We start from the raw sequence: 26,875 nt of genomic DNA, 5'->3' as shown, positions 1-26,875 counted from the left end.
GTGCCGGGGCACGACGAGCGGGCCGGCACGGCCGCCGCGGAGCGCGGCGGGCATGGCGGGCGTGGCGGCCACGGCGCGCATAGCGAACGCGGCGGGCATGGCGGGTGAGGTGGCCGCGGCGGGCGCGGCGAGCGGGCAGGCGCGGCGGGCGCGGCGAGCGGGCAGGCGCGGCGGGCATGGCGGTCCGCGCGTGCTCCGGCGAGGAGGCGGGGGGATGCCCAGATCCGCTCGAGCTCTGGCAAGGAGTATGAGGGAGGAGGGAGGGAGGGGCGCCGGCGAGGGAGTGGGCTCAGGGTTCCGCCACCGCTTGTCGTCGCTGCTCGAAGGAAGCCGCGCCGGAGGAGGGAGGGGCTTGCTCGGAGGAAGCCTCATCGGAGGAGGGAGAGGCGGCGAGGCGGGCCGAAGCTCCTGCGGGGCTCGCGGCCGCGGCCGCGTGCGGGTTGTGGGGTAGCGTGCGCGAGGAGGGAGATGGGACGAGCTCGGTGCGGCGGAGGGAGGAGGGAAGAGGAGGAGAAGGGAGGAAGGAGGGGGCGGCGCGCCGCCGCCACCTCCGCCATGCCATGGCCTCCACCGTGAGGAGGGGTGCGCCGGCACAGAGGAGGGAGGAGCGAGGAGGGCGGTGGGACCTCCGCCGCGGGCCACACGAACGCGTCCCCGACCACGCAGCTCACCTTGGCGCCGCCCGCCGCGGTGCGGGCCGCCTGCAGCCCGGCCTCCATGAAAAGCAGGTTTCCCGGGAGCTCGGCGCCGGCCGCCCGGCGGAGCTGCGCGATGGAGCCCGCGGTGGAGAGGAACGAGAGCGTGGCCCCCGCGGGTGCCCCCATTCCCGTCTCTTCCAAGAAGACGCCGACGGCCTGGATCCGCCCCGTCCTTGGCGCATCGCGGCATCGAGCGAAGGAGCTGAGTCGGCGGGGCCGGCACACGCGCTCGGTGGCGGAGCCACCGGAGCAGTGAGTGGGAGGGGGCGGCAGAGGGAGCAGGGAGGGGTAGGGGCGGCGGAGGGAGCTAGGAGGGGGAGAGCGCGGCGGAGGGCGCAGGGGAGGAAGCGGCGGAGGGCGCATGGAAGGGAAGATGATAAAACTTAAGGGCATTTTTTGCATAAATTCATGCCCCTTGAAAGGGTATGGACCTAAGTGGCACAACTTAACAAGTTTAGGGTGACAGATTTCGATTTTGCGATTTCATGGACCTAAGTGGCACCTGGAGACAAATTCGAGGGTGTAAACTGAACTTTTCTCTTTTATATTTTTATCTTTCTGCGATAGGGTCACTGCTACTAGCCTACTACCCTCACGTTTAGGCACCTCGTGGATGGAGAATCTCCATGCAATCAGAGAGGGGGGCAGCGGGTCCGACGCCGTCGGGCCTGCGCAATGTGGCCAGGCCGGGAGCCACATGGAGAGGCACAGAGTTGCGCTGGGCCCCCGATCCCACGGCCCGTGCGTGCCACCAACCAAGCCGACCCACTCGTGGGTCACACGTGATGTGATCGCGGCTGGCTTGACTCCTCCGGCCGGCGGCAACTACCAACCCATCTGCATCGCTCACGGCTACCAACCCCTCCTCCTCCTCCGGCCGCCATTAAATACCGGCCCGTTCGCCGCCTCCGTTTCCTCAGAGGAGACGCTTTGCCCCCTGCACGCCTCCTCCCCAAACCCTACCTACTACCCCTCGCCAGCTTCGCAATCGCAATGGCGCTCGCCACCAACTCCGCGGCCGCCGCCGCCGCAGCGGCCGTATCCGGCGGCGCGGCGTCCCAGCCGCGCCGCGCTACCGCGTTCCTCCCGCTGAAGAGGCGCACCATCTCGGCCGTCCACGCCGCCGACCCGTCGAAGAACAACGGGCCCGCCGTCCCCGCGGCCGCCGCCTCCAAGGCCTCGACCTCGGCGGTGGCGACGCCGGAGAAGCCGGCGCCGCAAGGGAAGTGGGCGATCGACAGCTGGAAGTCGAAGAAGGCGCTGCAGCTCCCCGAGTACCCGAACCAGGAGGAGCTGGACACCGTGCTCAAGACGATCGAGACGTTCCCGCCGGTGGTGTTCGCCGGGGAGGCTCGCCACCTCGAGGAGCGCCTCGCGGAGGCCGCCATGGGCCGCGCCTTCGTCCTCCAGGGCGGAGACTGCGCCGAGAGCTTCAAGGAGTTCCACGCCAACAACATCCGTGACACCTTCCGCATCCTGCTCCAGATGGGGGCCGTGCTCATGTTCGGCGGTCAGGTGCCGGTCGTCAAGGTAACGACCTACCCATCGAATTCACCATAAAATTCGTCCACCCACCATGTCGATTTGCTAGATCTGATCCGGTCTGTCCCGATTTTTTATGCGTATGGTATTGGTAGGTGGGGAGGATGGCTGGCCAGTTCGCCAAGCCAAGGTCCACGCCATTCGAGGAGAGGGACGGAGTTAAGCTGCCGAGCTACAGGGGCGACAACGTGAACGGAGACGATTTCACCGAGAAGAGCCGCGTTCCGGACCCGCAGAGGATGATCCGCGCCTACGCGCAGTCGGTGGCCACGCTCAACCTGCTCCGCGCGTTCGCGACTGGAGGGTACGCTGCTATGCAGCGCGTCACACAGTGGAATCTCGACTTCATGGATCACAGCGAGCAAGGTGATAGGTGAGAAAATTCGTCTCTTTTCCTGCGATTTTTAGCAGCACTTTTTGTATGGAGGTTGCTACTTGCTAGGCACTTCTGGTGTGGAGGTTGCTAAGTCGCTGTCATGTTGAAACGAATCTCTTTTCACATTTCTCTTATCGCGATAAAGAAAAAATAACTAGTTGCCTCTGATAACCTAATTTTACCATGGAACTAACTAGTATTTACACTGAAAACTTTGTTGAAATTTGAAAATATAGATGTAATTAGGAACATTCTTGAAATGTTAATTTTTGGGGGTTGACTAGGTGAATATAGCGATGGTGCTCAGCTTTTTTGTTGTTTTTTATTGTTCATTAGTCGGCAATGTTGTAAAACAATCACGTGGGATTTGTTGGCTATAGACCATAGTAGAATATGGGATATTTCCCTTTACATGCCCCCTTCTCTCGAGGAAACTGCTTGGCTATAGACCATAGTAGAATATGGGATATTTCCCTTTACATGCCCCTTTCTCTCGAGGAAACTGCTTACAGGGCATCGCTGTCTATCTTCCTTTGTATATCCTTGTCGTCAAAATTGATTTTCTGCGCGTACCATAAGAAAGCACTATTGTCAGTTATAAATCATGTCATTATCTTACTGGATATTAGTAATCCTGCATTAGTCACTTTTTTGTGCTCCATCATGCAACCAACCCTTTTCTTATGGATCATAAATATTTACCTCCCCGTTCAAAATTTAGTCAAGTCACAGATAGTCTATATTGTTCATTGATACAAATAATATATCTTGGCTGAGTGTTTAGCTTTTTAGGAAATGTGTTTTCCCACCAAGCCACCATTATAATGGCACACATAAAACAAGACTAACTCATGAATAGCTACTCCTTTTATCTCTGCATGACCATAGGAGTGGTGGATGCAATCATGCAATTTAATTGAATTTAGAAATTTGTGTTAGTCAAATAAAAAAATATAATCTGATGGTTTGAATTGTTTTCACTGGATGCTGTATAGGTACCGTGAATTGGCTCATAGGGTGGATGAGGCTCTTGGATTCATGAATGCAGCGGGGCTTACAGTTGACCACCCGATAATGACGACTACTGACTTCTGGACCTCGCACGAGTGCCTTCTCTTACCATACGAGCAGGCTCTTACCCGTGAGGACTCCACCAGTGGCCTTTTCTATGATTGTTCAGCCCACATGTTATGGGTTGGTGAGCGCACTCGCCAACTTGATGGTGCTCATGTTGAATTCCTCAGAGGTGTTGCCAACCCTCTTGGCATAAAGGTCAGCTTTATAAATCCATTTTTGTATTGGTCAGGTGAATTCTAGGTATTGTACTTGAGGTCTTGTGATGCTGATTGTCAAATTGGCATGCATTTTGTCATTTTGTGGAATGTAGGTGAGCGACAAAATGAACCCCAGTGACTTGGTGAAACTGATTGATATTTTGAACCCTACAAACAAGCCTGGAAGGATAACCATAATTACAAGAATGGGGGCGGAGAACATGAGAGTGAAGCTGCCTCATCTCATCCGTGCTGTCCGCAATGCTGGCCAGATTGTCACATGGATTACTGATCCTATGCATGGAAACACAATCAAGGCCCCTTGTGGTTTGAAGACTCGTCCATTTGACTCTATTCTGGTGAGTTGCCTTCAAGCACTTTCCTGTTCATCCTTTGCTAGTATGCATTTCTAGTTTGATAAATTGGGAAGAGGCTCAATTTTGTTTGGGCATTCAGATAGCTGTACTGGACAAATGGAATGATATCTGAACTTTAAGAGTTTGTGCATAGTATATCCTGTATCAGAAGTGTATATCTGTTCTCTAACTGATAGACGTATGTCTACTTAGGGTACTTATTCTTAATAAGTCAATAAATTGGAGTAAAATCATTAATTCATTTTACACATGAGTTTTCGCATGTGTTCTAATAGCAGCTGTTTACTGATGTCCCTTCAGCTACATGAACAAATGTCTAAATACCACTCCTTTATGTATAAAGCGCACTGTTTTTTATTGATGAAATGATTGACACATTGGATGTGCATAGTTCCGTCTTTATTCATTTACTCTAGCCATGTATTTTCACTGGAGCATTTACAGTTTATCTAGGAACATCTTGGCATTACAACTGATTCATTAGACTAATCATGAGGTTTATATAATACCTAACAGGCTGAAGTGCGTGCATTCTTCGACGTGCATGACCAAGAAGGGAGCCACCCAGGGGGTATCCACCTGGAGATGACCGGGCAGAACGTGACCGAGTGCATTGGTGGATCACGGACCGTGACCTTCGATGACTTGAGCGACCGCTACCACACCCACTGCGACCCCAGGCTGAACGCCTCCCAGTCCCTGGAGCTTGCCTTCATCATTGCCGAGAGGCTCAGGAAGAGGAGGATGCGGTCAGGACTCAACAACAGTCTGCCGCTGCCACCACTAGCTCTCTAAACGGCTGATGCCGAATAGAGAGGGTAGGAATAGTTGCGACGACTTGAAAGCGGTGGCCGATGCCTATTTATTCGTTGGTGGGTGCTCTTAGCATAAGTTACATACTCGTGAGCTATAGGTGTAAAACTATGTTTTTGTTTGATGCTTTGGGTGTGAGACTTGCCGACTTAGCTGTTTCTGGTGTTTTGACCTTGGTAAGGAGAAAATAAAGAGAGAATGGGATTGCAACGCATGATGAACTGATAATAAATTGATCCCCCGGTTCTGTTTGGTTCTCTTCCGAGGCACCTCCTGTGGTTGCAGGGATGTGAAACATGATCGTGGGATGCTGTGAATGTGATGTGCAATGTTTGTTCGTGCGGTTCCTGATCCTTGGGTAGAAGCGTCAGATAACCTTTGCTTGTTTTTGTTTATCGCCTCTTGGTTCTTTGGTTTCTGCTCCAGGTCATGAGTTCTGCATCCAATTTGCAAACTGGAACCATTTGGTGACAGCATCCAGTGCAGGAGCTTCTTTTGGGACATTGCAAATTTGCGATGATTCTTTTTCAAAAAAAAGGAAAGACGTCAAATTGTTATAAAAGCACACAGATTTAGATGCCACAACGCGTTGCATGCTGACAATACATTTCCTAAGCCATTAAGCTTAGACTGTTAATTGGCATTTCGCTCTCCTCGGATCAGTCACCTGGGCAAAATTACATTAACGTCAATACGCGAGCAACACCATAAATTATGTTATACAAGTGTGGGTACATCCATGATGCAGAGCAGAATGAGCATCACTTCATCTCAGTACAGCGCTGAGACGGACTAGCCTCTCAACGAGGTTCAGGATAACGCGAAACGAATGACCAGGCCGGACTAACATCCATTTTACAGTATCCAATCAATGTCAAGCGTACCAAACCTTCTACCTGCTTTCGTAAATTCCTCACACCAAGGTTCTTGTGTTCGTAATTCAGTTAGTCAATCTGGGTCTTTTTTTTTTCAAGGTCAGTCAGTTACGTTCAGTTAGAGTTAGCTGTTAGTAAGAGGTACCTGCTGTACTGGTAGATCAAGGGTGCCGGTAATATAGGAGAGTAAATTGCCGGAAGCCAAGGAGAAAAAGATTCAGAGTGTAGAGTGGGGTATTCAACTCTTTCCTCAAGTACTCCCGTGAGATTGGAGTATAGCCTGGATCCGTGTCACTAAGACGTCATCCATGCATATGGGCATGTATGATTGGTTTCTATCATAAAGTGCAAACATTTGAAATTAGTAGCACCAAAGGAAAAGAAATACTCCTACAATATCACCAAAACTGTCTAAAACCTACCTTGATCACAGTAAATAGATGAACATCTGTTATGCAGCAGAGTTGTTTCTATGCTGTCCTGTTTTGAGCATGAGAGAAACCTTGTAGCTACTTTTCTGGTGCAGTGACCTCTAATCACCTTCACTGCATAGTAAGTTAATCTACTGAAAATAGTTTTCATGTCTCTAACACTGTAACCAGTAGCCCTGTCGCCATTACGGTCATCCCCATTACCTGCATCTAGTTTCCTGCTGCCATAGTGCCATGTTCGAATACTCCGGCACAGCAGATGAAATGCATATAAAAAAACCAGCCAAAATTATGCATGACACCATGGCTTCATTACCTGCACCTAGCACTTGTCAATTCCAGTCATAGAGCACATTCCCTTTTCTCTGAATTTACCAATTTGCATGCCTGCACTGCATGTCTAAAATAAATTCCAAACTAGCCAACCTACAAAAATGGTCTTGCACTCTCGCATCTTAACTTTTGCTTGTAACTGAGATAGTAGTACAAGGTACACTTTGTCAAACCTCATCAATAATTTATTTTATTGATCTTGTTGTCCATGTTCTCAACTCTGAATGACTATATTCAGATGTCAGCAGTAGTAACCAGTACACTTTCTTCGTTAGTGTAGTTAAGATTTCACATCGCAGTCTTATCTAAATTTTTGTTTTCATTTCGAGGTGCTCCCAGATTTGAAGAAAGGGCCTGCTTGAAGGAAGAAGCTTTGCAGCTACTCCCTTTTTTTGTAACTTAAAAGTCCTTGTGAGATACGGTGCTCCCTTGCTGAAAGAGCTAATGAGATAAGGTTCATCTCAAATAATGTAATCTATCATTAGTAGTTGGTTTAATTCAATCGGATTGAACCAATATGCGAATTCTGAATTTAACCTTTTCATATCAGTTGTTTATTCTAGAATTGTTTCCCCTTTTTAGCAATAGTACTCAGCTCTCTGTATCAGAGACAGGCAAGTAAATTAATAAACATTGAGCAAGCCAGCTATCTCTACTTTCATGCGGGACTGTGGACTCAACCATCAAGTCCACGAATACGTATCAGCTGCGTAGTTATTTTAGTGGGCAGCCACAAATCCACAAAAATAGTTGGCGGCAAGCTACGTGGGTTTGCGGTCAGCTACAACCCGCCCCGCTTGCAACGTGATCTGCTTCCACAACATTGTTACCATCCTGCCATGCCCTGACAGAAACTTTCAGCTTGTGAACTCCAGCAGAAACCCGACGAGAAAGGTCAACGACGCCATCGCCAACCGCAGGCACTTTCCAGTCTCCGAAACTGAGCTGGAGGACGACCTTCTTGTGATCAACACCAACCAATGACGGGCACTTGTTCATCTCCACAACCAGAAATGGTACTGACAGGCCATTACTCCAATGTTCGATGCAACAGGTCTCCGAAACTTGACTTAAGAGATATTGTGGCCTCTACTCCAATGTTCGATGCAGCCGAGCAGGCACGAATGAACTGGAATTAAGCAAACCCTCCATCTGCTTCTAGTCTGAAGGTAAAAGAGCTTACCGGCGGGGATATCACCAACACCGTTGCTGGCTTGCCGCCCTGCTGAGGTGAGTGGAGTACTGGAGTTCCCCCCGTGCCGACGCCCAGGAATTATTTCATCTGATCTTAAATTGACAGGATCATATGTGACGATTCAACTAGGTCAACCGAGATAATCACAGAGGTTCGACTGTTTGCTAGCAGAAACGTGGCTTATCTCGGTGGTCGAGTCAATAAACAGTCGTAGATGCTAGCAAAAAACTGGAGACTACAATCAAAACCGCAAGATCAGATAAGATTGACATATTGGCAGAGAGCAAAGTTATATAAAGCTATCTGATGGGTCCAACTTTCACAATAGAAAACAACATGGTAACTCAAATACCAACAAAGCCTGACGCATGTTCATGCAAAATTGCACTCGAGAAAGCTAAAGGGTAAGGGTAGGGGGGGGTCGACAGATCCAACACAGAACATGAGGGTTCTCCAACTATAGCTTAGGTAGAGGCATTCAGACATCTCTCAAACTCTGAACAATCTTAAGCAGAGGTGGCAGCGGAAGCCTTGGCGGCAGCAGAAAGCTTAGACCTCCTCTTGGCCAAGCTCTCGCTCCGCCTCTCCCTCTGCTCCTTAAGCCTCTGGGCAAGGAGCTTCTGGTACTCGGCAGCCTCGGACTTCTTCTTGGCAATCCTCTTCTTCTTGTCAGCGATTCTAGCGCGCTTCCTCTGGAGGGTCAAAGGGGTCACCAGACGCTGGATCTTAGGAGCCTTGCTCACCTTCTTGCCTGCAACAGAAGTATTCAGGTTAACATTACAACACAAGACTTATTTCAACTCACCCCTCAATATCTTTATTTTCAAGAGGAAGTTCATCGCAGAAATGCTAGAATAGCTACGTGTGAACTTGAATCAAGAAAATAACCAAGGTAGCTCTTCAGCTTGAGAGAAGAAAGCTCACCATTCTTGGTAGTGAATGTCCTGCGGTATGTGTTTACATACTTGCGGACATCATCCTCCTTCGACAGGTTGAAAAGCTTCCTGATCTTGGAGGCCCTTTTGGGTCCCCTCATCCTGGGCTTCTCGGTGTCAGTCAGACCAGGCAGATCATTCTCACCCTTCTTGACAATCACCAAGTTGATAACAGAGAGGTCTTGGCTGACAATGCAACCACGGACAGACTTCCGCCTGCGCTCACCATCACGCCTACCATAACCACGGAAGCATGGAGTGCCTACAGAACTCACAATAAATGTTCAGCAAAGAACATCTAGGGAAGAGAAGATATAAGCTGATCGATAAGGGTACTGTGGAAACAAGACTGCAGCCACTTACCCCTGTGTAGCAGAAGGCGAACACGGCCAGAAGTTAGCACTCCTTGCTTCATGGGAAAGCCTTGCTTGTCACAACCCCCCATGATCTTGAAAACATAACCCTTGAACTCCTGCAAAACCAAAAAAAATTATACACATATTTGAGCATGGAAAACAATGGATTAAGGATAAAAATAAGTTATCCGAACATTACCTCACCCAGAGCATCACCATTGACCTCCTGAGAGATCCTTTTGTCGAAAAAGAGACGCCTGTAGTTGATACAAAGGTGTTAGCTATAGGAACCAAACAAATAAAGCAGAGCCGGAGCGAAACATCATATATGCAATCATAGCCGCACAAGGCAGAGAAGCAAGCAGTGCACTTAAACAAATAATTAAATAACTTATATGCTATTATTTTTGGCTTTTCAAATTAAATTTCATTTTTTTGGGAAAACTTCAGGATGCAAAAGTCATAAATAGCTGCAGTAAAAACATATTGACAAATCCTAGGGAACAGAAAACATCAGGTTTTATATATCACCAATGATGTCAAACATTTTTACATGATCACCAACAGCTTGACAGAACCAACGTGGGTCATTCATCAAAAGACTTGACAATATTTGACAGAAATTCGAGAATAAGCAAACACTAAATTTTCACATGCAACAAACATCTCACATAAAATCAGAAACAACCGCAAGCAAAACATAGCTTGCTCACAACATAACAATTATTGCATTTAACTAGAGTTAGACACCCTATGCCATAAAATTTAATAGTATACCCTAACTAATCGCCACTGCCCACGTTGCGCCCGACACACCTCTACATGAAGCTAAGCACTGAAGGAGATGTACGATTCCCAGAGAAAACTCGGATCAGATGCTGAACAGCGTTTAGTTAAAGCAATACATCACAAACATGGATCTAAAAAGAACAGAAACAGCAAAACAAGTGGAAGGCACGAAATACTCACAGCTTCTGGTCGTCATCGATCTCAAGCTTCTTCTGGCATCCGGTGGTCGGGTTGGCAATGTTGAACTGCAACCACAAAAGGCAAGCAAATCAGACACTAGACGACCACAAAACCCCATCCAAGAAAAATGAGGCCCTTATGGGGCAATCGTTCGATAGCGACGACCGAAAGACTATTCTTATCCCTTTCTTCTCTTCTTCCTCCGCCGGTCGCAAGATCTGCGCCACCAGCGCCCCCACCCCACGCCACCACACGGCCGACGGCGCCGTCATCGGCGTCGAGGCCGACAGCTTTCACCGCCATGGCCGGTGGCGACCTCGCCGCCCACGAACAGCTCTCGCTGCCTCAACCCAACCCTTCAGTTGCTCGCCCCCAATCCTACCCCGCCCACCGGTTCTCATCCACCGCCCGGCGGACGTCACCCTCGCCGTCTCGCCTACGCCGGGCCGACCGCCGGCCGCGGCCTCCCTCCAAACCCGGCTCCTTTTCCAACCCCCGGCACCCCAACCCCCGAAACCCCAAACCCCGAATTCCCGAATCCTAACATTTCTTCAGTTCCGAGCAGCGGCATCATCCCCATCTCCGGGCGTCGTTCGTTGCTATCGGTAGCAACGAACCAACGCCATATAAGGATTTTGCAGAGTCGGGCATCAGGGTGGTTACGGAGAGGAGCAGCGTACCTTCATGGCGGCGATGCAGCGCGAGCTCGCGGGTGGCGAGGAGCTCGAGCGCTAGGGGCGGCGGCGGCGGCGCGAGGGCTAGGGTTTTGAGCGAGAGAGATGCGTGGAGAGACGGGTAGAGCTTATATAGGCGGGCGGAGACTAGAAGCGGGCCGAAACGAGAAACGGGCCTCCACCTGAATGGCGCGTGACTTGCCCACCCAATCGGTCTAATGGACCCGACACGCTTCTTGGGCCCATCTAATTTTGGGTCAGCATCAATTCGAGCCCATCTACCTTTTCTCTATAGAAAAAATTGCTTCCTTTCGAGGGTTTCGTTTGATTTTCCTTTTCTCGGACATTTTTAGACTTTCAGTGATTCAGTAAACTCATAGAGATTTCGGCATGCAGTGCCTAAAAAACATCAAGCTAAAGGTCAACGGAAAGAAACAAGCCATTGCGAATTCATGAGACGACCCCTTCATACAGGGCGGAGGATCCGAACTCTAAGAATCCAGCCTTAAAAAGTCTATTATTTATCCACAACATCACTACCTCCATTACAGAAAACAAGTGAAATCACAACAACAAAATGGGAGCGCAGAACACGCTTAAACAAACAACTTGGATCAACAGCACAACACAAAAAGACCAGAAGAGAGTGGGAGTTCACTGCAGCTTCGGCGTCGGACGGCCTGAACCAACCACTTGTTCTGTCACAAGGCACAGACGAAGTCACCGCTGTCCTCCATGTCGATATCGTCAACGTCAATGTCGTCCAGCTCCATGCTCCCCAGTCCGGGGATCTGCCCGGTGAGCTTCATACCGTCGCCAGGCTTGCGGGCCTCCTGTATGATGGCCATGATCTCCTCCAAGCTTTGCGAGGGGACGTTCATATCGGTCATTAGCACGCTGATCTGGTACTCGTCGGTCATCTCGATTGGCAGATTCTTCAGGAACCACGGGTGGTTCTTGATCTCCGGGATGCTTATCCGCTGCGCACAAATACCCAATGAATGAGAATGCAGAAATTCTGTGTGTGTTCGTTTTCATCAAAATGTTTAGGGTAAAAAACAATTACTTGCTCAGGGTTTGCAACAAAAATCCGGGACAGAAGATGCCTGCATTCCATTGAAACTCGGACAAAATCAGGTATGGCATATTGTATGCTGAGAATCCGCTGCACGAAAATCAGAGGCATGAGCTGAGTGGAACAAGGTGAAATATAAAACTTCATAAGTTCATACGCACAAGTGATTGTTGTGTGACACTTTGGGTCAACTTACAGTAAGAGTCTTGCGGAAATTCTTTGGTTCGTCAGGGTCCTCGAAGGGATAAGCCCCGACAAGCATCACATACAGAGTTACTCCACATGACCAAACATCGGCAACCTAAATTGCAGAAGGTGAGTGCTCAGTTTTAGGAATTTGGACTGCATTTTTTTAGACTATGCAAATTAGTTTTTTTACCATTCCACAAGAAATAGACAACTAAAAAGGAGAAATAGCAAAGGTATGGATCACCTTTCCATCATATACCCTTTTAGCAAGCACCTCGGGAGCAATGTAAGCAGGTGTGCCAACAGTTGATTTGGGCTGAGAGTGCAACACAGAAGACTGGAAAAGACGAGTGCACAACAGTTTTAGTTGGCAAGCTGATTATTTAAGGTAAGAAGAATTGCAGTAGTTTACCTTGGAATAACCAAAATCGCATATCTTTAGCCGAGGTGCTATACTACCATCCAGCAAAGTATTTTCTAGTTTCAAATCTCTGTGACATATTTGCTGCAGCAGTAAGAAAAGATAGTGTCATGTCACAACTCATAAATATTCCACTTAATAGTTGCTCTTGAAAAGTTAATATACCATGGAGTGACAATAGCTAACTCCTGAAATCAATTGTTGGAAGAAGAACCTTGCCTATGGAGAGGAATAAATAAGTGTCAATAGCAAAACATGTCTTGGGTAAAATGACAGATTCCCTTGTAGTAAATCTGATCTACCTCATCCTCACTAAATCTCCCTGCATTGCAGATCCTTTCGAATAGCTCGCCACCAGCAGCATATTCCATAACTATGGCCAAATGTGTGGGAGTTAGCACAACCTGAAAAACTAAGTCTGTCTTTAAGTTTGCAATCTAGAAATTATGACAGATTCAAACTTGTGAGAGAAAAAAAATGCCGTAATCACAATAGGGCCCTGCAGTAGAGTTTTCCATTCAAAGAAAGTATATGCAATAACCACCTTAATGATAGAACGTTTTGGGAAGATGTACAAATAGATATCTGTATCTAATTAATTCCTCAACATTTAATATCAAATGATCACTAAAATAAGTATTTTTCCAGTATAGCCAAATTAAAACACCACATATTGGTTGCCTCAGAACAAGAATGTGAGTTTTTTCTCGAACCCGCCAGAACAAGAATGTGAGTTACCAATCATAATTCATAATATGACTTGCACCTAATTCTGTTCCGAAAAATCTGGAAAATCTTTTATAAAGAATTCCATGCAAACAAGAATATATAAAACAGAAACACCATTATTTGCAAAAGAGGACAAAGCAAACTGCTAGGGCTGCTGTCACTATAGCCAATCAACAATTTTGAAGCGTTGACAAACAAGTCCCAAGCCTGAATGACATAGTACTTCCCCGTCTTAGAGGGCATGGCACCAGTCAGGCATGCATAGCAAGCTGGTGAATGCTGATAGGCATCCAAGTATCCAACAGACGTTGAAACAAGTTGCCAACTAGTCGTACACAAGGAAAAAACAGACAAGGACTCCAGAAGTGGGAATCTAAAGGTATTATTCTACCGCATAATTATGTAACCACACATAGCATATACACCAACTACTCAAAACAGTAAAGGCACATATGAGAATTATAATAGAACCTAACCTACTCGCTATCGGCTAGAGCCATTCAACTCTGAAATGTGGAGACCCCTTTCACCTTAAATTCCATTTGTCCAATAAAAAAATGGAGAATGGATGACATATCATGCAGAAAAATATCTGAACGAGTAATAACCCAGAAGCATACGAGTTGAGCATCATATCATGATTTCTTAGAAATTGAATGTTCTCTTATGCATTTGAATTTCAATTCAGAAGTTTTAGCAATTGCGATGAATTTTTTTATAATATGCACTGGGTGGAGTTTTTCCAATAAAATAATAAAAGCACCAGAAGCTCTTATGGGATATTTTGCATAATTTTTAGTGTAGTATGAAACAGAAGGTATTAATGCATTTAGAAAAAATAACATTTACCATACATGGTGTAAAGAATCAGATTTGTCATTGCTCTCAACACTAGAATTGGATCTTATGACAGTGTTAAATAAATTGAATATTTAAGTTTTTATTGCTTTCACAGAGGAAAAAAAGGAACTTACCTCCTTGAATTTAACAATATTCGGATGCCTCAGTGATCTATGGTTCATGATCTCCCTTTGGACATTCTCATCAATCTATGGAAGTAGAAGAAATAGTTTTAGCAATTGATAAACAAACACAAGATACATAAGCATCGTTTGGGAAAAAGCATTTTTCTTAAGTGAGTGAGAGCAGTCAAGTGTGATGAAAATTGTAACAGGCAAGACAAAATAATGGTCATAGGTAAACAGATGTTGTAATGAAAACACAAAGCAACTGATCAACTAATCTAACCCAGATACATAAAACCCAACACATGATTTAGCAGCTGCACCACAATAATAGTACTATTAGTCAACTACAGAGTTCAAGACGTCCATGGCACAGGGATTATAGCTTAAAACAGATCCTAGCCTCCTAGGAAGTGAAATTAACTTGAAGCTGATGTTATTAGCAAAAATATGGGGAAAACAACTAAACCAGAAGCAAGGTCTGTTGTTGGCTGTTTTGTCAAATTAGTATAAGATTACAAGTTTTCAATAATAGCATCCATTTAACTAGTAATATCCTACAGATATGATTGTATGAATTATTTATAGTAAAGCATGTGTACCTACCATGACAGATTTTGCTAACTCTGGACAGCTCCAACTTTACTAGCTTCCTCGAAAATGAATAATTAAGGCTGCATAGTCCTATAAATGGAACTAACAATACATGAAGTTTGCATATCACAATCCAAATAAGACGTTTGCAGTGTCTAATAAAACATGGCACGGAGAATAAAATTTGACAGACTGTTCACTCAGTTTACAGTTCATCTAATAAAACGTGGTGCAAAATTTGGAAGTGGTCCTGAACTCAGATGCAAAATTGAATTTTCCCAACTGAAGCTAAAGCTCTTTAACAAATCAATGGCACAATATACATAATCATCTGAATCCAACAGAGATAGACTGATGGGAAGATCAATCAGTACCAAGGCAGCCAGGTGCAAGATTCAGCTCTTGTTTGGATTGAGAAGCATAGTAACATTTGCATGATCAGCCAAGTGTGACTCATTTAAGGCCAAGCAAGCAAAGAGCCCTGCATCCATTGCTAGTAAACATACTTTACGATGTGAATAATGGAGGTGGTCCAAATTCATGCTCCATTTCTAAAGCTTCAATCATTCAGATGAAAATTTCAGACACACTAAAAAAACAGAACAGATCGGTTGGGAAATAATGACCACACCAACTCTCGAACAAGATGTACCACAGTACCGCCGAGGCGCCGATACATGGACATGGCAGGTAGGCAGCGGCAAGAAACCAAATTAGCAAACAACCAAGTAACCCCAATCAAGGAGTTCCTTTTACGCACTACAGGAACCTAAGCAAAACCTAGGACTAGGAGGCCCAAAATCTAGACCCCGATCAAAACCCACCTTCGAGAAATCGCACTAACCGATCGGGCGCACTCCATGACCAAAACGTTTTTGACGCGAGAGATGAACCCAATTGAGGGAAGGGGAGAGCCGGAGACGGTAAGAAGTCAATAAGGTCGGTCACCTTCATTCCCCTCTCGATGAACTTGACAGCGAAGAGCTCCTTGGTCCTGACGTCCCGGACCAGCTTGGCCACCCCGAAGTTGCCCGATCCTATGTCCTTGATCACCTCGTACCTCTCCATCGCCACCTCCCTGTCAGGCTTGCTCCTTGTCCTTCCTACGGCTCGTAATCAGAGCCACTGGTCTGAACGCACCGGCAGGAGCAAGAAGCAGCAGCAGGCCAGCAGCTACCTCCACCAATCGGTCAATACCGAGAGCTGCAGGGCCGATGAGTGGAGCCGACTGTGGAGGGAAGGAGGAAGCAACGGAGGAGCGAGGAGTGGAAGGAAGCAGGAGGCGGGGGCAGAGGAGGGAAGGTGGAAGGTGAGGGAGTGCGGTGTGGAAGGGAAGAAGGGGGCTTTTGATAGGGCCCGGCCGGGTCGAAGTGGGAGGAGAGAGAGACGTAGCCATGTAGCCATACCAGTAGTATTGCCGTCGTCATCGGCCGTCGTGGTGGTGGTGCACGCGTGGGCTCGCTCGCCCTCCCTCTGAAGTGGTCGCCGCGCTGGTAATCGCCGAGAAAGAAACCCAGGGGAAAAAAAGGTAGAATTTTTATTCAACGGTTCGGGCGGACCGGGAGTGGACAGCCGAACCCGGTCTGCTATATGATAGCTGCTCCATGAGGCTTCTACTTCATACAGTACAGTCGAGAAACAGTGTCACTGCTTGACAATTGCTGCTGAACCCTGTGAAATTCAGATTTCTGGATCATGTAAACCAATGCAAAGACACTGGGACTGATCCCCTCGTGATTCTCTAGTCAGTTTCCTCTGGACGGAACTGCAGCGAACTGTCCTGCTGGTATATTGCGAAAGTTGGGAATCTTCAGTTTTCAACAGTTGATGATTCGTCAAAGATGTGGCTAATCGATTCAACTTATCCTATAGTTGATGATGCCTGTAAAGGAGAAATTGGTTATTATAGGACTCCAAAGATTTGGTTTCTCTATAATAGGACTCCAAACAACGGTTTCTCCTAAATAGGACTCCAAACATTTTCTCTAAGTTATAATAGGGTTTTCTCCCCTTTTATCATGTTTTAAGCCATAAATACACATAAATACATCCTTAAATACATGCAGCTCGAGCTCCCTCTCTAGCTCCTGCTTCTCCCGCTCCCGCTTGGTGACCAGCTCGTTCAGCAGCTGCAGCGCCTCCTGGTCGTACTCGGACTTCTCCTCCATCATCTGTTGGTACTGCAGCGCCTCCATCTGCATCGCCGCCTTCTCCTACAGCATGTTGATCATCGCCATCATCTAGTTCACCGCGATGGCCGGGTCGCTCTGCTCTTCCTCCAGTTCCGCGTACAGCGCGCCCAACGCCTTCCGCTCGGCCTGCAGCGCCGATCTCAGCTATTGTGGCGCCGCTGATGAAGCTGCTGTGCCTGATGGTCATCGGCCTACTCCTCACCAACCCGCAGGTCCAGGTTGTGCCCAGGGCCACCTTCAAGCTCCTGAGCAAGTTCGTCTTCGCGCTCTTACTCCCCTGCCTGATCTTCGTCCACCTCGGCATGATCTTCGTCCACCTCGGCAAGTCGGTCACCATTGACAACGTCCTGCACTGGTGGTTCATCCCGGTCAACGTGCTCATCAGCACTGCGATCGGGTGCATTCATGGGTACATAGTGATAAAAAAAATCCCTCATCATCATGGCGTACATGGCGTGCTGGCAATATTTAGCACAAATTAACACAGTGATTCATACGTAATTACAAGTAATATATAACAGCAAGTATTTAGCAAACGTTGGTTCATCTCATAAAACCATGTTGGTAGCATAAACCATGTTTGTACCATAATGATGTTCCAAAATAGATCAAAGTTATATGAAATAAATAATGAGTTTACATCTCATCACAACTAAAATAAATACGATCATCCAATGTTTAGCTTTCTCCTCTTTGGAGTCATCTTTTTTGGTGGCACCGAGGTAGGCATCCTCACGGGGCTAGCGTTGTCAGGTTGTGAAGATGTGTCATCTCCTAATAACATTGCCACCATGCTGCAAATAAATACGATCAATAATTAGATGTATGGAAAAACAATTGTATAGTGAATGTGTTAATATTGCTAACCTTCTTGTGACCCTTCCTGGACTATCCCGTAGGATTTGTTCCCTAGTTGGCCTCTGTGGGGGTGCTAGGTCCTTGCTGCATTTGTTTTGTGACATTCTTCCTAGGGTGCCTACGCTTCCTACAAGTGATGAAATAAATTAATATTGATATTTTCATTTAAGTTTTTTGATAAAGGAAATCATCAATTACTCCTTTTTTGCGGTCCCATTCAATGGGCACTTGGAACTAGCTTGTCTATGACCTTTTCCTCCGCATCTTTTGCAAGTCACAGGTCCTCTGTGCATCTTTTGTCCTTTTGCGTTTGTTGGAACAGTATCGTTATCACCTTCACCCTCATGCCATCCCTTCTCACCTTCACCCTCATTGGTAGATTTACCTTTCTTCTTATGTCCACCTTCATCCCATCCCTTGATTCTTAGTTTCCTCATTCTTTCAACAGATGATTTTTCCAAAGGTGCACCAACGCCAAATGGTAGGTCAACATGTGGCCACTGTGTTTTATCTGTCATTGGTTCAATCTCTCAACCATAAGCAGCCCTGAATCTATTCACAGAGTAGTAGTCATGCACAAATTGTTCTAGGTCCACTCCCCTTTGGCGGGTTGCATAGGCCAGCACATGTTGACATGGCTTACCAGTGTGCTGCCATTCAAGACAAGTACATGTTCGTTGGCCTAGCTTGACAATATGCCTCATAGAAACCGCTCCGCTATGGTCCCACACCTCTGCACTCCAGTTAGAACATGGTACAATCTTCAAGTGTCCCAAACCTCTAGTGTTTGCTCTTAGCTGAACCATAATAGCTGGGAGTATCCTGCCTTCAGGTAGCCTATATGCAATATTTCTTCTCTTGTTCCACAGTAACATGATCATTTCTCTGATCTTATCAGCAAGGTCAGCGACTGGTAAGTCCTTATGGTCTCTGATGCAGTTATTAAATGACTCAGCAATGTTGCTAGTTATGTAGTCACATTTAATTTCTGGGTTGAAAGCACACCTATACCATAATAGCTTATGATTGGCCTATAACCATTGCGCTGGAGCTGGTGATCCACTTACCATTTTTGCTATATTGTCATAGAAAATATCCTCTCTATAAGCCCGTGCAGCAGGATATATCTGGCCAAACCCTCTAAATCTCTTCTTGAAGTTTTTGACCATATGATAAAAGCATTCCCTTTGCTCCGTCTTGGGGAATACATTCTTCACTGCATTCTCCAAGCCCTTGCAAGCATCAGAACAAACAGCAAGGAGTGGAAGGTTACCTATAGCTTTCTTCAATTGTTCCATGAACCAAGTCCAGTTATCTGTTGTTTCCTGAGCTATGAAGCCATAAGCGACTGGATACATCCAATTGTGGCCATCAACTGCTACTGCTGCAGCCAAATGACCATTCCACCTCCCGTTAAGTGCTGTAGCATCTACGCTCAAGTGAGGCCTACAACCTTCCAGGAATCCATCAATGCATGGTTTCAAGGCACAGAAAAAACGGTGGAAATATATCTCACCATCTACCTCAAGAACATCAATCTCAACGACACTCCCAGGACTCCGCTTCATCACCTCGGCCTTCCACTTAAATAATAGCTCAAAGCTATCTGACCATTTCCCATAAATCTCTTCAAGTGCTCTTTTTTTACCCCGTTGTTCAGTGCCATATCCAATTGTACACTTATGACTTGGATTTGTCTCCAACCTCATTTTCAGTTCCTTAGTACCAATGTTTGGTTGAATTCTAAGGATATCCAGAGCCCTGCTAGCAACCCACTTGCAACTTGGAGTTGTAACCTGCATCCTCTCGCTAGACACACAGTCATGTTTATCAACTAGCACAGTTACCTACAAAAATAGAAAAAAATGATATTAAATTACATAACTAGATGAATGGTTGAATTAAGTGATACAAAAAAAATACCTCCACAGTAGCGCTGCCATCCAATTTCGATCCATTTATCCTCCAAGTACAAGGGCATGTCGCTTCATCACCAGACTTGCAAAAAGCCCTATATTTCTTCGTTGTTGACTTCTCTACTCCTAAATGGAACTCCTTCATGGCATATGTCCGCACTGCCAGTTTGAACTCTTCCATTGTTGGGTACTGTGTCCCAACCTTCATCGATGGGCTGTTTTTATCATATGAAATGATAATCTCACCCGGTACGGCATCATTAGTAGGAATGGCATTACCATCAATGTCTTGACCAAGCTCTAAATCATTTCCTTGTTCATCCATTCGACGATGGTGTCCTTGTGTAGGTATATTTGGTGTGCCCTCATCTGCCAAGCCTAAAAGCTCGCACATTTGACTCTCGCTCAAAAGTTCAATTCGTCCCTCATCATCATGTGTGTCAACTATCTGTATGGTAGACCAATCAACTCTTTCTGTATTTTCGACATCATTTACTTGGGACCTAAAAAAGCAAAATCTAGTTTAGTGTACTAGTAACATTGATGGTAACATTGATACTAATATATATATATAGAGAGAGAGAGAAATTGTTAATGGTCTGCATGGTCTAGTACTGAACTTGCTCGAGGGATATACTGAACGTTCAATCAGATAGGCTACATGCATGGTCTAGTACTATATCATTTATTACTGTCTAGCGTACTATACTATTCCCATGTCTTGAGCAAACTGAATAGTACATATAAATTGATCGTAAATGGCAAAAAAGAGATATCGGTAGTGCCAATACCTCTGCACGTCAAGCACCGGAAGATTGTACTCTATTCTCGGATGATGAACAGTGGGCAGCAGAGCTCTTGCTAGACCTACAGCATCGTCGCTATGGTTCGGCTGTGGAAGGTCATCGGCCGCCATGGCCTGCCCTCCAGGAGCACCAGCTGCCGTCACTGTGAGAACCGCCCAATTTGATACTATTTTAAATGAATCGCTTGTCATTATCATCCAGATGAGAGTTAACACGTGCTTACCAGAGCGCGTGCCACGTGTTATCCCACATCTAGTGACACGAATAACCGACACGTCATTCATCCAAAATAATATCAAATCCGGTAGTCCCGGTATGCGCTCCAACATACGCCCAGAATCAGCATATGCACATACCGTTTACAATCGAATACATCGCCAAAAATCCACAAAGAGCAGTTTTATATTGTCAGAGTTCACAGCTTAATATTACAAGTTCAACATAGGTGGGTTTCAAACTTCTCTTACAAGCCTTGGGCTCACGAAAGTCATATTAAACAGAAACATAAAGTTTATTGCATTTACATGCTCTCGCGAAGCTCGTTTACGATAAAGACTTACTAAAGTAATGACGCCTTGCTCAAGGACATCATTACAGCCACCACGACCTATTCTTCCCCCGCGTTTGGATCAGCGGGGTAGAAATGGCCGAACACCACTTCGGGCTCACCTGCAACTAGGTTTAGAAAGCAACTTGAGTACAAAAGGTACTCGCAAGACTTACGCGATTACGTACACAAGGATCATGCAATGGCTCAAGTAAAAGCTTTAAGGTTAAGTAATTATTGCATAAGCACTAGCTCTCTACACTATCACCTATCAAAATTAATTAATCTTGCCCAACCCAACACTTTTAGTTGATTAAGAGAGTAACATAATCTATAACTGATCATAGCTGTAACATGAACCACTCTCAGCATAAACGATAATCTATGAGGAGTTCATGGGTTAAAGAGCGTGCTCATAACCGAGAGCGTGGCAATTCGAATTGATTTAACCTTGCAAGGGTGTACTACTTTACCCACACGACGCAAGAACCATGCGACTCACCCAACCCGCTAAAGTTGGATAAGAGGGTACTCGCGTCAACCGTTCCCAACAAGACTCAACCGTTGAGGGTACGCCCAGCTTGCGCGTGGAGATTTAGTTCCACCGGAGACTTCTCTAAACTTTCCTACACATAGTTCCACCCGGGGACACACTAAACCTCCCTGCATAGCCCTTGGCCACGCATCTGGGACCGGGCCCCAATGATCAAGTCAAAGGAGGTAATTGGCTCATCCGTTCCATTATATTGGATATGTGGTAGCACGGAAAGGTGCTCAGAACCAACGTCATCCACTCGGTCCTTAATCGATCCAAGCGGACTATGCCCATGTGACTTCATTCTCTAGGCCCTACCATTCCGCTCGAATCTCGATACTACCAACTTCTACTTGCCCTAGCTCAAGTGCGATCAAGGATAAACAGGTAAGTGTGATACTCCAAACCATTCCTTTCTAGCAAGCAATATAAGTATTCTAAGCAGAGCTAAGCAACTAGTCAAATTAAGTTAATAGCTGACTAACATGTGGCAAGGACATGGTTAAACAATTCAAGGAAGGCTAGTGCATCAAAGTAGGTACAAGAATGCAATACATAGATAATATATATAACCCAATATTACCCGGTGAGATAGCTAAGCTAAATTACATTAAATAGGTGCAAGGAATATGCTTAGCTGCTTGCCTGGGTTAACTTCCGACTCGACCACGAACGGGATTCCGGGTTCAGGCTCCACGGACTCGGCGGGTTCCACGGGTTCGTTCTCCGACGACTTGGTCACTAAAATGCATGAATGCGTTGCACGAATTAAGGAATGAACTAAACAGCAAGCATAAAACATGAAATAATTTGAGCATGCAGAGGACATCACAAAGAACTCATAAAAATTGGTTTTGCAGCAAAAGCATTTTCCTATAAATAACCATAAATAGATCAATTTTCAGCTACTCTAAGCAAGATAAATCAGAAAATGCATGCAAACTTAACTAAACAAATCCAATAAAAATATCATTGAAACTAGGCAGGAACACAAGGCTAACAAAACTGGTTTTGCCATTTTATCACTTTCCTGCACAAAGTTCTAGAATAAACCATTTTCAGACAAAGTATAGGAAGAAAAACTAAAACTTTGATAAACAGCAAGAAAGCATGTGAACAAGCTGTACCACTGAAAACTAAACCTCACAAGGAGTCTAACAAAATTTAGTTTGAGATTTTTCAAGTAGTATACAAATAACTAAGCAATAAACTCACTTTTTCAAGATAAATCTATAGATAAATCTACAACAAAGTAACATGCAAAACAATATTTTTCCTAAGTAGATCTCATCTAGAGGAATCCAACAAAACAAGTTTCATAATTTTTGGAGCTATACATGAATTTCTACACATTTTGGAAGATTGCAGATAAATAAATCCTAAAGAAACCCTAGCAAAAACGCTAGTTACACCCGGCTTCCACGCCCACAGGCGCTGACGAGTGGGGCCGTTGGCCAGCGGCCCACCCAGCCGGGTCAAGGCAGGGCACGCGCCCTGACCGCGGCGTGGGCGCGGCCACGGCCCACGGCGTCGCGGGCGACGCGCGGTGCGCGCGCACGGCGACGGCGGCGCGGCGAGGCGGGGCCAGAGCGGAGAAGGGGAGGCACGCACGGCGATGCGGAGGTGGCGGCGAGGCTCACCAACGGCGGTGCGGGCGAGGAGCGGCGGCGGACCGGCGGCGCGACAAGCAGAGGCGACGGCGGGCGGAGGCTTTCGCCGGCGGCACTGCAGGGGAGGAGATGAGGCCAGGTGAGGGGCGAAATCAGTCGAGGATGGGGCGGACTAGGTGGCGCGTGCGCTAAATTGTGGAGGGCTTCACCGGCGGCGGCGAATCGCGGCGGCCGGCGGAGCTCGGAGCGGCGGCAAGGGAGGGAGGAAGGAGCTAGGGTTTGCGGGGAGAACGGGAATGGGCTCGACGCGGATAAGGAGAGGGGGCGAGGGAAGAGGGAAGGGGCGGCACGGGACGCGAGATTGGCCGGCACGTGGCACGGACGTCGAGGATTGACCGGCGGCGACGACGCGTGCGGCGCGACGCGGCAGAACAGAGGAGGAGAGGGAAGGGGCTGACAGGTGGGCCCGGGCGCGATTTTTTTTCTTTTCCTTTTGTTTTCCTGGGTTGTGACAGTCACCTCCCCTCCAGGAGCACTAGCTGTCGTTGCCTCCCCTCCAGGAGCACCGGTAGGCCCCGACGCGCCTAGGGCTGTTGCCCCGGCCGCGGGAACAGCATGGATTAGGGCAAGGGCACCACTTGGACCGGCGGCAGCTTCGCTGCATCCATGGATGGTGTGACGGAACCGCCAAATTAAAACTCTAATTAAGCCTAATGGCTGTCATTTGAACACATCGGGCGCATTAGCTTAATGGCTTAATTTGGCGATCCTTTCTCAACCCACGGCCCGATCGAAACAACACCGGTAGTCCCACGCGAAGGTGGGCGCAGATGGTACAAACACGACACATTACTTAAAAATAGAAGAGCGATCCTGACATGAAACATTTAGTTTTACAAACCGAGTACAAATACATAAATAATTTACAAACTTAACTTTACAATAGATACGACTGAAGCTCAAATATAAAAGATCCTACCACTACTCTAATTTTCACCAGTTCTGATCTATCAAGACCGGTCAGACCGGTCCGCGCAAAACAGAACGGCTGCACACTCAGCCCCAAGTGTACAACTCGATCAAGCCCTAGCCTAAGGGTCTCTCTCCACCACTTCCCACCCCTCTGCATCTCTGCGGATGAATTTAACGCAGCAGGGGCAGAAATCGACGTCCGAGTGTCCTGAAACAATAATTGTGGCAACAAACCCTGAGTATACTAATACTCAGCAAGGCTTACCCGACCAGTGGGTATAACTTAGCCCACATATCTAGACATGCAAAGCTTTCTGGCTGGTGGTTATTTTTGCATAAAAAGCTTCTAAAAGTGAGTCCTTATTTTTCCACTTTTAGCCCAAATTCTATGTATAACAATCATTAACTAATATTTGCACCTGCTAAGCAATCATAACAACATGAGGTATTAATTCATGATAGATATCTCCAACATTACTTTAATTCCATATAACATTACTACGATGTGGTGCTGTGATCAAGGTGCTCATATCCGAGATGCGACGTACGGCGGATCGATCCGATTTAACCTTGCAAGGTAGACCTAACCAACACGGCACGTATTTGCCCCGTCGGACTATACACGCCAACCATTCCCCTCCCCGCCTCGAACTACAGAACCACCCCACCTTCATATAGTCAGTCGAGCTCAACGTGAGACCACCAAAAGTAAACATATGCATCCCGTTTCTCCGCGACTACTCGACTCGCCCTACGGGGTGGTGATGCAGTTCTGTACTTTCGAAGCGAAGCAGTACTAGGCTTACCGGTTTCGACTACCTCCTACTCCCGGCATGTGGTTAGTACAATTCAAACTCGATCACAGGGCCAGGCAACGAACGGTCCTTAACCGACACAGGCGGGGCTAACCTTTCCTCCCGTCCGGTCTCCGATTACTCTTCCTTTCTTACCTAACTCCATAATCCATATATTCAGAATTACTAAATACCCTACATCTCGCGAGTGACCCAAATCACTCGACTTCTACCGAATTCTATTAAGCGTAGCATACCTATCGTCTTCTATATACTAGTATAACCCGAGGAAACCTAGGGATCATGCATCTAGGGTTTCAAACAAATCCTAAACCTAATGCACAGGTAATAGTAGAAATATAATCATAGGTGTGATAATTCAAAAATAAAAGGGCGTGCACCGGGGCTTGCCTTGCGTCTGCTGCTCAACACTGGGGTGAGTGGGGCCTTGGGCCGACACCCCGCGAACCTCCTCCTGCGGGGCTGACCCCTGCGGCTCCTGTGGCTCCGCAACCACTGCGTATACGGCTCCCTCGGCGGCAGCGTCTACACGTATGCAATGATATGAGAATGTATGCAAATACGATATGCAACAACAATCCTTGAAATGCCCAAGTAGAAACACTACAATTTACCCCAAATTTATCCAATTCTACACCCAACAGTTCTATTAAAACCCGGAATATCCGGATTCATACCCGGAGTATCCGGATTCCGAAATCCGGAGTTTCCGGGCCTATACCCGGAGTTTCGCCCGGAGTGTCCCAAACCCGGAGTATCCGGGCCTATACCCGGAGTTTCGCCCGGAGTTTTCAAAACCCGGAGTTTCCGGGCTTATACCCGGAGTCTCCGGGCTTGACAGCATTTTCGCCCCAAGAACTGAAATTTTGATTGTGACAAAACCAACCCACAAAAATCAAAACCCTTCTAGACCCTAGTAGAGTGACTCATAAGAAGATGATTGACCCAGAAGAAATCGTTTAAAACATCCTAGAACGATCAATCCATTTAGCCCTAGCTTGGGTACCTTCTCAAGTTGAAACCGAAGGCCTCCCCACGGAGGAATGAATGGAGCGGATGATTCTCCACGCCGGTAGAAGTTCCCTTAGCCTTGGAATCAACTTGAACTTGAAGATCTTGGGGTCTAGGGCTTAGGGAGGAAGGAGTGCTAGTGAGGGAGGGAGAGGTCTCATGAGGGAGTGAGTGAGAGGGAGAGAGTGCTCGTGGGGGAGAGGAAGAGTGAGCTGTGAGGGAGAGGGAGAGAGAGATTTTTATTTAAATGGTTGTGGGGCCCAGATGACCAAATTAGAAAAATAGAAACTCCATGCCCGGAGTATCCGGGCCAATGGCCGGAGTATCCGGGTGTTACAATCCTTCCCCCTAAAAGAAATCTCGTCCCGAGATTTAATCAATATGCTAAATGGAAAGTTAGGAATTGACTAGTACCTTGATAAACTTGTAGCAATTCTGGACATTTAGTCCGAACAAATTCCTCCGTCTCCCAAGTTGCTTCCCGCTCAGAGTGATTACTCCACTGCACCTTATAGAATTTGCTGGTTTGATTTCGAGTAACTCGGGTTTTGAAATCAACAATTTTCACCGGGTGCTCGGGGTACACAAGATCTGGCTCCAATTGTAACTCATCTATATCCACAATCTTGGCGGGAACACGGAGGCATTTTCTGAGCTGCGAGACATGGAATATATTATGGACCGCGGATAAGTGGGCGGGAAGTTCCAGGCGATACGCTACCGGCCCACATTGCTCAACAATAGGAAAAGGCCCAACATAGCGAGGTGCAAGTTTTCCTTTGACCCCGAACC

The 26,875-nt window shown here is 46.8% G+C and overlaps 3 protein-coding genes and 1 pseudogene across 4 annotated transcripts; 1 reads left to right on the top strand and 3 right to left on the bottom strand.

Annotated features, from left to right (window-relative positions):
* The first annotated feature begins 1,538 nt into the window (after positions 1-1,538).
* LOC120661879 (phospho-2-dehydro-3-deoxyheptonate aldolase 2, chloroplastic-like) lies at positions 1,539-5,338 on the top strand. Its single transcript, XM_039940871.1, has 5 exons — positions 1,539-2,228; positions 2,336-2,613; positions 3,612-3,888; positions 4,004-4,249; positions 4,784-5,338. The coding sequence occupies exons 1-5, from the start codon at positions 1,692-1,694 to the stop codon at positions 5,060-5,062; spliced, it is 1,617 nt and encodes a 538-aa protein (XP_039796805.1). The 5' UTR covers positions 1,539-1,691; the 3' UTR covers positions 5,063-5,338.
* A 2,819-nt stretch (positions 5,339-8,157) lies between these two features.
* Positions 8,158-11,005, bottom strand: LOC120661878 (40S ribosomal protein S6-like). Its single transcript, XM_039940869.1, has 6 exons — positions 10,855-11,005; positions 10,175-10,239; positions 9,405-9,462; positions 9,213-9,321; positions 8,839-9,111; positions 8,158-8,665 (listed from the first exon to the last, which is right to left on the bottom strand). Exons 1-6 carry the CDS (start codon positions 10,858-10,860, stop codon positions 8,421-8,423), a joined length of 756 nt encoding a protein of 251 aa, XP_039796803.1. The 5' UTR covers positions 10,861-11,005; the 3' UTR covers positions 8,158-8,420.
* Positions 11,006-11,275: 270 nt separating this feature from the next.
* Positions 11,276-16,193, bottom strand: LOC120661877 (serine/threonine-protein kinase SAPK2-like). Of its 2 annotated transcripts, none has more exons than XM_039940867.1 (9): positions 15,770-16,193; positions 14,237-14,311; positions 12,836-12,937; positions 12,699-12,752; positions 12,525-12,617; positions 12,357-12,449; positions 12,120-12,224; positions 11,915-12,013; positions 11,276-11,828 (listed from the first exon to the last, which is right to left on the bottom strand). In XM_039940867.1, exons 1-9 carry the CDS (start codon positions 15,887-15,889, stop codon positions 11,550-11,552), a joined length of 1,020 nt encoding a protein of 339 aa, XP_039796801.1. In that variant the 5' UTR covers positions 15,890-16,193; the 3' UTR covers positions 11,276-11,549. The 2 variants fall into 2 exon arrangements, with proteins under 2 accessions (XP_039796801.1, XP_039796802.1); XM_039940868.1 differs by lacking the exon at positions 15,770-16,193 and adding an exon at positions 14,834-14,854.
* Positions 16,194-17,680: 1,487 nt separating this feature from the next.
* LOC120658068 lies at positions 17,681-18,389 on the bottom strand (annotated as a pseudogene).
* Positions 18,390-26,875: the final 8,486 nt, after the last annotated feature.

The sequence above is a fragment of the Panicum virgatum genome, chromosome 2N (assembly GCF_016808335.1).
Source record: "Panicum virgatum strain AP13 chromosome 2N, P.virgatum_v5, whole genome shotgun sequence".
In the NCBI taxonomy this organism is placed as follows: Eukaryota; Viridiplantae; Streptophyta; class Magnoliopsida; order Poales; family Poaceae; genus Panicum; species Panicum virgatum.
This window is presented reverse-complemented; position numbering and strand designations above follow the sequence as displayed.

Excerpts from the sequence above, each read along its gene's own strand:
- LOC120661878 (XM_039940869.1), bottom strand. Across the intron at positions 9,463-10,174 it reads ATCGATGACGACCAGAAGCT|GCGTCTCTTTTTCGACAAAA; the intron begins GTGAGTATTTCG and ends TATCAACTACAG. Across the intron at positions 9,112-9,212 it reads TCGCCTTCTGCTACACAGGG|GCACTCCATGCTTCCGTGGT; the intron begins GTAAGTGGCTGC and ends TGAGTTCTGTAG.
- LOC120661879 (XM_039940871.1), top strand. The coding sequence starts at position 1,692 with ATGGCGCTCGCCACCAACTCCGCGGCCGCCGCCGCCGCAGCGGCCGTA. Across the intron at positions 2,614-3,611 it reads CACAGCGAGCAAGGTGATAG|GTACCGTGAATTGGCTCATA; the intron begins GTGAGAAAATTC and ends GATGCTGTATAG. Across the intron at positions 3,889-4,003 it reads CCAACCCTCTTGGCATAAAG|GTGAGCGACAAAATGAACCC; the intron begins GTCAGCTTTATA and ends TGTGGAATGTAG.
- LOC120661877 (XM_039940867.1), bottom strand. The coding sequence starts at position 15,889 with ATGGAGAGGTACGAGGTGATCAAGGACATAGGATCGGGCAACTTCGGG. Across the intron at positions 14,312-15,769 it reads TCATCGAGAGGGGAATGAAG|ATTGATGAGAATGTCCAAAG; the intron begins GTGACCGACCTT and ends CTACTTCCATAG. Across the intron at positions 12,753-12,835 it reads GGAGATTTAGTGAGGATGAG|GCAAGGTTCTTCTTCCAACA; the intron begins GTAGATCAGATT and ends TCCTCTCCATAG.